The sequence below is a fragment of the Dermacentor andersoni genome, chromosome 2, assembly GCF_023375885.2.
Source record: "Dermacentor andersoni chromosome 2, qqDerAnde1_hic_scaffold, whole genome shotgun sequence".
Classification (NCBI taxonomy): domain Eukaryota; kingdom Metazoa; phylum Arthropoda; class Arachnida; order Ixodida; family Ixodidae; genus Dermacentor; species Dermacentor andersoni.
The window spans coordinates 119,001,298-119,014,059 of NC_092815.1; the positions used below are offsets into that span (position 1 = coordinate 119,001,298).

The 12,762-nt window shown below is 44.2% G+C and overlaps 1 protein-coding gene across 4 annotated transcripts in view; it reads right to left on the reverse strand.

The window, feature by feature from the left end:
- Positions 1–10,550: 10,550 nt before the first annotated feature.
- The window catches only part of LOC126541311 (reticulophagy regulator 3), a 42,122-nt gene continuing 39,910 nt past the window's right edge, over positions 10,551–12,762 (reverse strand). For 2 of the 4 annotated variants that reach the window (XM_050188043.3, XM_072286525.1), the window contains one exon: positions 10,551–11,243. In XM_050188043.3, coding sequence (XP_050044000.2) covers positions 11,182–11,243 — 62 coding nt within the window. In that variant the 3' untranslated portion in view covers positions 10,551–11,181. The remainder of the gene's footprint in view (positions 11,244–12,762) is intronic. The other 2 variants (XM_050188040.3, XM_050188041.3) reach the window with 2 other exon arrangements.

The following is a 12,762-nucleotide window of genomic DNA, read 5'->3' on the forward strand; positions in this document are numbered from 1 at the left end:
CTAGTTATTGAACAAGGGCTAAAAAAAAAAGACTGGAGAAGAACAAGAAGCATGCAGGGCATGACGCTAGGCTTCAACTTGTTTCGTTCTCATCCTGCCTTTATGCACTAGTTAATTGGTATAAAAGTCTGGAATACGCATTAACTAGTCAAACTTCTTTAATCATTAGTAGATGACATAGCCCATCTCACAAATGTGCGCAAGTTTAACCACGTGTACACTCCAGTGCAAAATGTGCAGCTAAATTGTCAAAGACAAGGTAAAAGCCGATAACATGCATGCGCATGATAACAAGAGTGAGGATGTGTGTGCTAATTTTTCTTTGTGTACATTATTTGCAGCACCACAGCTGCTGCTACCGTGAGGAGCTCTGTGCGTCGTCTCCGGGAGACAAGGCAGCAGTAATGTGTGTAAATAAATGCTGAAAAAGAAGAGTCCAGTGCCTTGAGAGTCATGATTTCTGTATAGCTTGCAGACTTTTATTTTACGGCTGCAAGTTTCTTTGGCTATAACAGCACTCACACTTACAGCTTCCTTTACATATTTAACAAAAATGTTATGGTGTAAATAAATTAGCGTAAAGGCCAACAGTAATGAAATTTCATTCTTGTGAAATTCGTATAAAATAGTATTGGCAAGATTGCAGCAATATCAGCAGTGCTGCAGGGTTGGTAATTCTATAACTTTTTTTGTTAGCGTGTGAATTGCACTTGAGAATACATGTGCATTATGCGACGGTGAGCGGAAACGAAGTTGAGCATGTTGCCTCAAATCTTTTTCAGCACACCCTATACCTTAAAACATTTGGTCAGTTTGGTCATTCCAATGTGTATATATAGCTTTAAGCTTTCTTAAGCAAGCCAATACCATGAAGATAAGCAAACAATCTTAAAGCCTGCCCATTGCCTAGGGGAACAACACATAGTTCTTAGTGTGCTCCTTGGTTTTAGTGGTACCAGACTAACTTTGTCTATTTGGCTTTCATAAAAGGTACATTCATTTCTATAGGCTGGGCATTGTAGCAGGATATGCTCGACCATTTCTATAGCACCACAATTTTCTTGAGGGAGGTTGGTAGATTGTCGAAGTTGGCATGGATGACTTTGTTAATGCAGTGTTGAGGTGATGATGGTACAAGGCATATTATTGTGCAAGCTGTTGCTGTCCCTGCATATCACTTCAGGCAGTATTTTCATTCCAGAAGAGTTGAGACATCAAATGAAATTAGATTTTGCAAAACAGCGACGTTCAGGTGTTTCCACGGTTCGCATGGTGGGTGCAGCAGTGAGGGCAGTCTATTGCAGAAAAGCTAGATAACCATGTGCAATTTCTATATTATGTGCCTGCGTTGAGCGTTTGATTGGATAAGCAGACCAATCTGGACATGCAGGCAGAGAACGAATTCTGCCAAGGTTGGAAGCCTGTCATTTCCATTTCACCACTAAGTGAAGGCTCAAGGCAACTTTGATGACGGTGCAGAAACATTGTTGCTACGCAGTATATTAAATCAATGCTTGCAAGCCTTCTCCATGAACAAGCTGCATAAGTGTCCTGTGGAAGTTATTGTTGATATTGACTGCATGTAGTCTTTGGGCTGGTACCATGTCCTGGCACCTCTGAGCACTCTCCTCATGTGGCTTTCATCCCTGGACGCAGCCACGGCAGGTGAGCATCCACTGCAGAAGCGAGGGCAAAGCCCTTTGGGCCATTCACAGGGTTTTCAGGTGCTCTGCTCCGGGCTTAGGTTACGGAAGGAGTAAGCGCTACCTCAGCCTAAGTGAGATTACAGGGAAGGTAACAGACACATGGGAGTATTGGAGCACGTGCGTCTCAAGGAGTTTTTTGGGCCATACAGATAGAGCTGGGATCAAGTGGAAGTTGGTGGGCTATTGGTAAAGGAGAGCAGGTGATCTTTGTGGCTATAATGTACATTAAAACCTCTTTATAATAAAACAAAGGGGAGCCAGAATTACTTCAGTATATCGATTACTTTGTTATATCCGTTATTGCATGTACTGGAACATGAATCTCTATGGTGATTCCGAGGGGAATTTCCCCTTGGTTATAGCCATTATTTTGTTATCTGTTTCGTTGTAGTGGGGTTTAACTATATTGTGGTAATGTCTGCGACCCTGCACCCCCTGGACTTCTAGGGGTTGACTTTTTTAACGCAAATTATTTTTTGCAAACTTCAGCCGTTTTGAGTGCATCTACCTATCTAGTCTCCTACGTTGCGATGCAGTTGTGGCCATTTCTTCAACAAGGTATATATTTGAACAGGCATGAAATGTCACGACATCAATGACATATCTGTCATTGCATGTATGTCGGGACAAATGTATGAATGACATGATGCCATTGTGGTCACTTCTGTATATGTTCGGATCTAAATGACATACATGCATGACCTGACATGCATGTCATGTGCGTCATGGCATGAATAACCAGTCATATGTCATCACATCACATTCTCGTCATGGAGCATATGTTGTGACAAACAGTATGAATGACATGATGCTATTGTGTTCATGTCTTTAACTCCATATACATCTGGGTGTGATGGCATGACATAAATGGCATCACATAATTGCAGACATGTAGTGTACATGATGACAAGATTAATGACACATGCATGCCAAGTCATGCCCACATGTCTTGCCACTTATCCCGATACATACCCAGTTAAAGAAATGACCATGATGCCATATCATTCATGATGTACATGTCATGTCATTTGATGTCATGGATATCCTGATACATGATGTGTTAGAAAATGACCCTGCATGAATGGACCTAAATGTCTCGTAAATGAGGTGACATTAACTGTATGACATGACATGCATTTCTTTAACTGGATACATTCTGGATATGTGTGTCATGCATATGTGACATTAATGACATGGCATATCTATGTCAGCAAGGCACAATTCCCATGAATGCAGAACATGTATGCAAGGCATGACATCATTACAATGACAACTACTTGTGCCGACCCAGTGGACCAAGTTGTCTACTAACTTGTGCCGATGGCCATATGTTCGCACTCATGAGGCCGTGATGACTATTGCATCATCATTTCAGCTTCGTAATCCGAATCGCCTGATTCTTGTGTGCCATCTGCGCTCAAGCCAGGTGGCACAGGTAAGAAGATACCGGCATCTCAGCAGCAGAACACCGGGTAGTGACTGCATCCCTTAAACAGTGGTTGAAAAGCAAGTTTCCCACGAGTGTTGATTTCCGAGTGCTGTACAGCTACACGCTACCTCCTCGTTCCTCCCAAAGCTTGTACCGAACTTTCACAGCCCTTCTCGTCATTACTAGGCTGCTTAAACATTGAGGCCTGCTCTTTCCTGGTGCACATAGTGTCCTGTGTGCTACAAGACTAGGCTGCGTCGAATTCCACTGTGGCAGCGTTATGATGGCTTACCCAAGGCGAGCAGCTGCACCACGCCACTCGTCCAAATGGCTATTAAAGGACTCGAGCTTCAGGTTGCGCTACACCATTGCTGTCAAGTCACCTTTTTGTGTCCTCCTAGTGGTACCACGTACTGTCGTCGGTGAGCATTTAGTTTCTGAATTTCTTACCAAACTTGCACCACAATGCTGTTCCATGCCTCTCACTCATAGAAATCATGTGATATCATTACAGTCGTCATCTTGCTGCTGTTGTCATGCGCTCTCGCTTCTACTGTATTTTAGACAAAATGCATCAAGGGGCTAGTTGCGTGGCAATTATGTGTGCGTTCACAAGCTCCTTTCACGCTTGGAAAAATCTAGCATGCATCTTTATCTAGCATGTATTTAGCAACAGAAAGCTGTAGTGGGAGTTTCTCATGTTGCTCTAGAATTTTCTTATTGACACTGTTCATCTAATAATAATATCCTAAAAGCTGATTAATTATTGTAGACTAATTATGTGATTAGGCAGAATGGAGGAGGAGGAGGAATAAACGTCTATTTTCGAAACAGTATCCTGGGGTAACCCCGGTTCTACTCTAGGTGGCAGGCCTCCTCACTCCAGGAACCCTCTGGCCTTCACTGCCTCCTTGGCCCTGGCGACTAGGCGTTGTTGTCCCAGGTCATCAGAGACGAGCTTGGCCTCCCGCATTTCAACGAGGTCTTCGCTTTCTTGTTTGGCGTTACAGTCTTTCGGTGAAGGCGATGCATCTGTGTCTAGATGCCATGGACACTTGAGCGTCAGGCGCGCCAAGGTCAGATTGTCAGCAAAAAAGAATAATCCAAGTATCTTCAAGTGAGAGCAAACATTACCATGGTTCTGTCCAGCTGTGTGGCATTCGCATATATCTAATGTTTGGTGCATGATAGTTGGGACATCCTGTATAATGTTGTCAAGGCGTTTACAACTTTATGCTCAACTCACAAAATGAGTTTACTCGCTATGTTTGTGGGGTGGTTCAGGGCCCCTTCAAAATATTCAGGAGATAAACAATGGCGATGCACATCTGTGCAACAGTTATAGCTTTATTTCCCGGCAATTTTTTTTTTTACAAATAAGTGAAATCCACTCCAGGTTCTAATCAGAACTTTCACTGTCAAGTATTTCACTCAACTTTGATGTTGAATTAGTGAAAATATGGTGACAGGGGTGATGTGGCAACTTCTGCAACATCTATCTTCAGAAAAACCAGGGATGATACATGAAAAGACATTTTGTTTCGTAGCAGTTAAAGCTCTATATAGCGAAGTCAATAAAACCAACAATCTGCTTCATTATGTCGAAATTTCGTTATATTGAAATACAGCCTTTCATGCAAATAAGTGCAGCCACCGATAGATCTTTTCCTTTTTTTTTGCGTGGAAGGGGCCGCAAAATTCTAATTAACGTACAATAGGAAAAAGTAAATTTGAATAAGAAAACAAAATTTAATTCAGTTGAACTTCAGGTGTGGCTCTGTGGCTGACCGGCAGCAAGGAGCGAATGCTTCATCTGCCTCGCATCAACGAGTCTCTAAAACTTGAGATTACACAATGTACAGGACTAAAGCATGGGAAGACAATGCACATGATGCCACACCATCTGCCACACATAGCAGGTAACCTCGCATGGCGTTGAGAGCCATGCGCAGCCACGGCTGCTCTAGAATAGGAGACGCATGCAACCTGCCCCCCGGGAAGACTCGAAGCCAGATGGTGCTCGTCAAGGCACCAACTTTCTCGGCTCACCCTTGCACGCTTTTACTTGAACCCAAAGCATACAGCACGCAGGGCTGAATTTGTCGCGCAGCGCATGATTTGAGAGGTGCGCTTGGAAGCAGCCGCTTGTAGTTCAGCCACTTGGCCATCTACGCCCGTGGAAGCTTCCATTTGTTGTCTCAGCCAGCGGAGGCGCTATCTCGGCATTCCCTCGCAGTGGCAGTGAAATTGTGTTATACAGTTAACGATCGATTTTTCGGACATGCCAAATAATTCGGACACCTTCGCAGCACCGCCACGTGCCCCATAGAGCTAGGGTATGAGAACGTCTGACATTTCGGATGTTAAAACCCTTCATCATCCGATTTTCCTGACTTTTTGCCATGACTGCAGGTCCGAAATGGCATTATTCAAAGCCACTACTGCGGCCATTTTAATTCTCACAGCCGATCCGCTGGCACACGTAGCCCTCGTACGGAATGCTTAGCCTAGCTGCTTTGACGTTCGCTGCCACATTTTTCATCAGACAGTTTTAGTTGGGCATCCGCAACAGCTCTGCGTACGCAGGAAACCCGCAGAGGTGACCGTATGCTTGCACATTACGCAGGAGCAAGCACGGTCTCTTGCGTGCGCCTGCAGTTTTTCAAACGCTGCGTAGTGTCTGCTGCGGGCTTTGCAGGACAATCTCGTGTGTCCATGACAGCCCATTTTTTGGTATGGCTCTGGCCGAAGATATGGCCCCGGCTTCTGGTTTGACCTCGTGGTGGCTGATATTGGCTACATAGTTTCAGATTCAAAAGCTGGCATATGGCGGAGGCGAGTAGCACACACTACCGGCTCCTGCGCGTGCAAATCAGCAATCCCCTTCTCAACTTTTGTGTCCGGCCAACTATGACCTCGCACACAGCGTACGTGGGTGGTTGCGGATGCTGAACTTAAAATTTGGAGGACGCTTAAGTGGAACGTAATAGAATTCAAAGATCCCCCCCCAATGGCTTCTCACGGTTCCCGGCAACTGCAGCATATGTAACCGTAACGTTTACCAGGAAACACTGGCGGTGAACGCTATGCACGAAGGCGGGCTTTCTGGTAGAAATGCGGCCTCTTGCATGGGCCATGATGCAGCAGAAGCGAGCGCCATCTGGAAGTGTTTCAAGGAACCGGGCATACCTCTCCATGGCCTCCAAAATATTCGTGCGTGGTGCAAATGGCAGACGCCACGGCTGGTCTGTGAATGGCAGAAACCATGGAGGGAGAAAAAAACTGAGGAGCTGCCCTGGCGTCACTCTTTCTGAAGCTAGGTGAAGCCGGAAGTTGGCGTTGCTCCCGCTCCCCCACCGCCACCCATGTCAGGCTAGTTATCTCGTTTACATTTTTTGTGAAATCACGTCACGCTGCGCGCAACCGGACGTGCGCACTTTGAAGCAGTCTTAAACCGAAGGATGTAATCGCGATGTCTCACCGTATTACCGTTGCTGAAGTCACGTTGAAAGTTCATAATGAACTTCGCAAATTGGGCTGTGAGGTTGAAACCGCTGCTTTTACCGGCTTTCATGCAAATAAACATGCTTTATCAGCCCCACCAACCGAACTGTTCTCATCAATTGTAGGTACAAGCCACTGCCCAGTTCTCGAGTGTCGTTAAAAAAATTGCCTTTACCGCTCCCTTCTACTTGCTTTTATCTGCTTGGACTTCCTGGGGCTCTCACACGGACTTGCGAGCTAGACACCTGGTGATACGAAAAAAAAGAAAGAAAAATGTATGCATTCTCACTGCACTACAAGAATGCACTGGAGACACGTACGACACACCGACCCATTTGCGAGCACAAACACGTATTGTCGCTGTGGCTTAAAAATTCGTCGCGCTTTAATCACCAAATTTCAGGTGGCCGCGCATCACTACTACAGCGCACATGCGAGGAGACAGAACGTCGTTTCCGACTCCACGTTTAGATACATTGACTGTGGCCTTCTTCCCACGGAAAGTGAAGCTTCACGGAACCAAAGTTTTGTGGTAGCCAGCACATGGACATGGTGCAAAGCAGTAGACCCGGTCCGGATGTGTTCGCAGGTGTATGTTCTGTGGAGCTTTGCTCACTCTTGCAACACATCCGCTAACCTTCACTTCCCTGCGCTTCTTGTGCGCATGGATAAGATAGAACTGCAGTAGGGAGAATTCGTTCCTTGATAAGTCAAAGCACCCGCTTCTTTCCCATCTTCCCGAATGAAGCATCGGCTGGCCAGCGCACAGTGCCGAGGGTAGCAAAATGCACATATTCTGCATAAAGCTCTATAAGCATGTGTATTGTTGTACACTTGTGCAGGTGTGTATAACCCTTGAACGCACTCTTCTTAAGAGTTCGTGCTGTCGCGAGTACTGTGAGAAACAAGCAACAGTTGAGTAACATTCGTATTAATATGCACAAGAGCAAGTTGTTACTGAACATGAAGTTCCAATACCAGGATTATGCATTCTTGAATAACATACGTTCTACATGCCACAAATGCACCATGTGCTGTCAAAAGCAGGAATCACTGACCTGCAAGGCGTTTATTGTAAAGACTGACGTGCATCGATTGCAACCTGTGATGGCATGCAGCATGATTCCACCAAGAGGGTAACATTTCCTGCGGATATTCCTTCGTCTGTTGTCATTGCTATGGCGCGGTACATTGCGTACAGCGTTGAATGCGCGTTCATTTCACGAGTTCTAGTTCCTCCTGTCCCACCTGGCCACAGCAACATCCGGGAGAGCACGTTCCAGATAACATAGCGCAAAAAGACACGGAGACCAACTCTAGACTAACCTTTGCTGTGGTACAAAACCTGTGAAGCAACAGGTCTGAGTGCGCATAACTATAACAACGCCGCCATTGTGGCCACAGAACATGGCAGCTACAGCAAGAGAGAGACAGAGAGAGAGGGAGAAAAAAAAACTACCATGCCATTTCCTCCACACCTTTTTCCTAGCGTGCGGAGGGGGTAGGGCCTCCCGGTTCTTCCTTCCTCCATCTTTATGGTAGAAATGATGGACAAGGGGTTTGTTCGAGCTTTTGCGTAACATAATTATGTTTTCTCATATATTCAAATTACAACATGACACTATCCTGTGTGTAGGTTGTTTGTAAGTTGTACTTAATGATTTTTCTACGTATTTTGGCTTGAGAAATTCAATTATTTCAGTAACTTCCTTGTACCACATGGAGGGCCTGGGTATGCTGCAAAGTTCTTTTTGCCGAAACGACGCCAGACACTTCATTTTCTGCAGCACGGGGCGCTTAACGCTCTCACATTAAAACTGTCTAGTTTTAACGCGTGCAGGAAGCATGGCGAGTTACAGATGCCGGTTCTCAAAAGTCACCTTCGCCGCAATATAGTCGTGCTACATGGTGAAGCATACCAAGGGTAACTGTCACGGGACACAATGTATTAAGTCCGTGTCGCAGAAAATGCTGCGTCCGCCGAGTTGTTCGTGAGCGAAAATTGCCGTATATATTTAGGTATACCATATTTACTCGCATAATGATCGCACCCCTGAATTTTGTCGTCAAAATTCAATTTTTTTTCCTTTCCCGTGTATGGTCACACCCCAAACTTGTCGCAGCGGTATGTCGTGTTCCAAGTCTAGCTAATGCTACGCGGACGACCCTTCAAGACAAACCAAGCGGCCTGCAAGCACCAAACATTCTTAGGCAGATGCCGATTTCATTCCTTTCATCACTTTCCGCACTTCCACGAAAAGAAAAGCTACAACCAAACTTGCCTTTATTATCTGCAGGCTTTATAATGGTTGTGTTCACCAACTATACAAAAACAAAAAGGCGCCTTTCGATTCTTCTCGTCTGCACTCGTGGGCACGCAACAAATCGCGAGCGGCCGTTTACACTGATGCGTTAGAAGTGTACCCTATTCATATGCCAACGCTTGTAACACAGCCAAGATATTCGCTCACCCTTCGCGGAAACATGCTGTATTAGGATAGTAGTGAAGACAAATGCCGCATTTTCCGCAGCATGCCGGCCATGTGTTTCTGTCACTGGCAGCTAAGCGCGTCCATCTGTTTCTGTCCCCTCAAAGTGGAGATGGCTACGTTATTGCCGCAAACTTGCCGATATTAACAATATTATTCATTACTGACACGGAAGAAACTGTTTCAATGCACATAACGTACTCACGAGAAGAAAATCGCGTACGGCTTGCTCCGCCAGCCGCCGTTCTTGTTTTGGTGTCCCGCAGTTACAGCGGCAGCCTCGTTTGTTGCCCTGTTGTCATCCCGCAGGAAACACGGGATGAAAAAAAAAATGTTTCTTTTCGCAGGGAATTTAACTCGCGTAATAATCGCACCCCTGAATCTGCATCAATTTTTTTTTACAAAGAAGTGTGATCATTACGCGAGTAAATACGGTGTGTATATGCCACGCCTTGCTTTATAACATGCGGTATGCGAGGATAATATTGCCACACCATTCTATCACTAAAGTTGCTCATACCTTACATTTTTGCCAAAATTATTCCTTGGAATTTTGAGAATAACAGTTCACAAACAAATGTCATGAAAACAAAACACCAACAGAGCATGCCTTTCATGCTACATCTTCTCAGACTTAAATATTAGAAGTGCGAAACACTAACAGAAACCTGAAAATGATGTAATTTTTTGGCGCAGCTATGCACTACCTCCAGGATCGGCCCACGCATGAGGCCGCGTTTCTTCCAGAAAGCTCGTCTTTGTGCATAGCGTTTGCCGCTATGCACAACATTACGGTCACATAAGTTGCAGTTGCCAGGTAGCGCGACAAGCAGTTGGGGACCTTTAAATGCTATTGTGTTTAACTCTGAAAGGCAAAGCTTAAGCGTTCTCCAAGTATTTTCCTGAATTATACACGCGTGCACCCACCATCTCCTTTCACAGTGTGAGCACCGATATGCCCAAGTATACCGGCATTTCAGAGCTATTTTGGACATGCTCATGGCGATTTGAGCACTTGGGGTAAGTAAAAGGCATACATTAATTTTTTCGAACGTTGTCACGGCCATTAGGGAGTCCGAAAAATCGGATGTTGACTATATTGAAATCGTGTATAAGCACACTTCGCTATATTGAGGTTCGAATATCGAATACATGGTGTTCTATGGACAAGTTATAAAAATGTGAAATATTTAGTTATATTTAAGTTCGTTATATCAAGTTTCACTATATAATAGTGGAGTTTTCCCAGCAGCACACACGTTTTTCTACTGAGTGGGTGGCAAACAAAGGGACAGTTGCAATGTGGCAAGAACCACCTTCGGAAGCATGAAACGTACATGAACCTTGGGAAAATACATAATCTCAAAACATAAGTTCAACAGGGTCAGAAGTACTCCTTAAGTTGCAATGTGAAAAACAACCTTTGAAATACTTTCTTTTATTGTTCATTTATGTACAAGGCACTCAAATATAGGTCTGTGCTGGTATCACTACGATGCCTGGTTTGCTGTAATCTTAAAACAACCACATATTGATGGATACTGCAACCAAATCCCACACCAGAACTGCTGGATGCCCAAAATTTTTCCAGGAATCCCGCAGGTGGCGCCGGTTGTTATGCTTCGACCAGGCTTTGTAGAGCTATTGCACAAAAGAGTCGAATATGAGATTCTTGATGGAGGGAGGGAGGGGGTGTAATTTTGTGACAAATTTTCAATTCAGCAAAAAACATGGCAGGACTACTGTGACACTTTACCATGTGCAAGCGCACATGCAGGCCCAAGTTGCGACTAGCATATGGGTGTGATGACAAAAATAAAATCATGACAGTGCAGGTTTGTGGTTGGTAAAAACTCATCACAACAAGTGCATAAAAGTACAACCACTGACAGAGGTAACAAAGAGCAATCACTTGCACATTCGTACTTGGACAAAGTGCAACATGTTTATGTGCAAGTTGTCATTGGTAGTCGAAATGCAGAAAAAGAAAAGGGAGAGCAAATGTATAGGGAAAAAAAATAGTATCAAGGCAACTCACAATCTGTTCTTTGGGTTATTGAAGGTCCCGCACATCGCCAGTTCTCGTGCATGACGGAACGTTTTCACTTTGCGACACTTTGAAAAAGACAGCAGAATACAAATGCCACATTACAGCTATACACCAAACGACCAACAGCAACACCACGGCACTCACATAAAATGCATCACAAACCTTTTCGACTGAACATTCATGTGACCTTTACTTGACCTACACATGTAAAAAGTAACTGCAGAAACGGAGTCGTAGATTGTTCGTGTCTTATTCCTTTTTTTGCATAACAAGGATTCGTTTGTCACACTATATTTGCAATTACAAAACTATTGATTCCTAGACAGAGACCGAGCTTTTTGGTTGCTTAAAACACTACTTCTACCTGGAACCGAAACATAAAAACGGAATGTGACTGCAACTGAATTCAGCTTTCACCATAATTAGGTCGCTGAAATATAGTGCATTTTGCATGCTATCGTTTTTTTCATTAGCAGGGAATAAAAAAACAAAAATGCAGCTACTGCTCAAACTCACAGGCACCTGTTGTCAATACCACCTGTTCCAAGCCATGGTTGATGAGGCTTTTTAAGGTCTTTGCCATGCACTCTACAAAGTCTACATAGATTGTAAAGTGCAGCACACATTTCGCTTTGAATGTTGCAATGCAATATTGTACAGTACCATTATCTTTACATTACTCTTGTCAGTTGTAGATTGCCAACTGTCTGTTTACCTGCTACAATCCCTTTGGGATTGTCAGTATATTCAAATAGATAAAGTAAAGCTTGTACCGCCTGCGAGGCCATGTACGCAAGTCATTTTGGGGTCCCAAACATTTGGGGCCCCTATGCAAACTCTTCTAATCTCCAGAAGGCCACTTGACCAAATCGTGTTGTTGTAGAATATGAAAATTATGAACAATTTAGATCACAATAGTTCATCGTCATCATGGCATAATGTGCTAGAATGTGGATACAGATCTCCTCACTTTTTCCTACAGCAATCCAGTAGTACATCAAGAGAGGATACTTGTGCAGAATAGCACCCTCAATTTATATACAGGCAAACTGTGGTCTTATACTTCCTTCTTTGAATCCAGTAGCTGCCCTGTTATTTCGAGCTGTCTTCACTCTCTAGCCACTCGAGCACTCTCGACACAAACATGGATGTCTGTAGTACATCATTCTGCTTAGTGATCAAGGTACTTGCTCACAACACTGCGACACTTCTCACAAAGTCGAAGAATTATCATTTAAGGGCTGGAATTCAGACACCTGTCAAATGCTTAGTATATTTAAAGCTAGATTTACAAGATGTCTCGGCACGTTAGGTCAGGTTAACCATTGTATGCTTTGAATGCAAGGCAGACAAACCTTGGCAAGATCTTGCAAGTCAACGTTTTGGCTCAGTGAAAGTGTATTACCATCATGGCACTTAGAATAAATTGGCTGCAGTGCGAGCAGTAATAAAATGCTTACAGATTGCTCACACATTGGCTGCATAATGCCATAACGGAGTGAAGGTGTGATGAAATGCTCACCATAAGCATGACAACTTAGATATACAACTGGCCATAACCTGCAAGTCCTGGAAGTATATAAT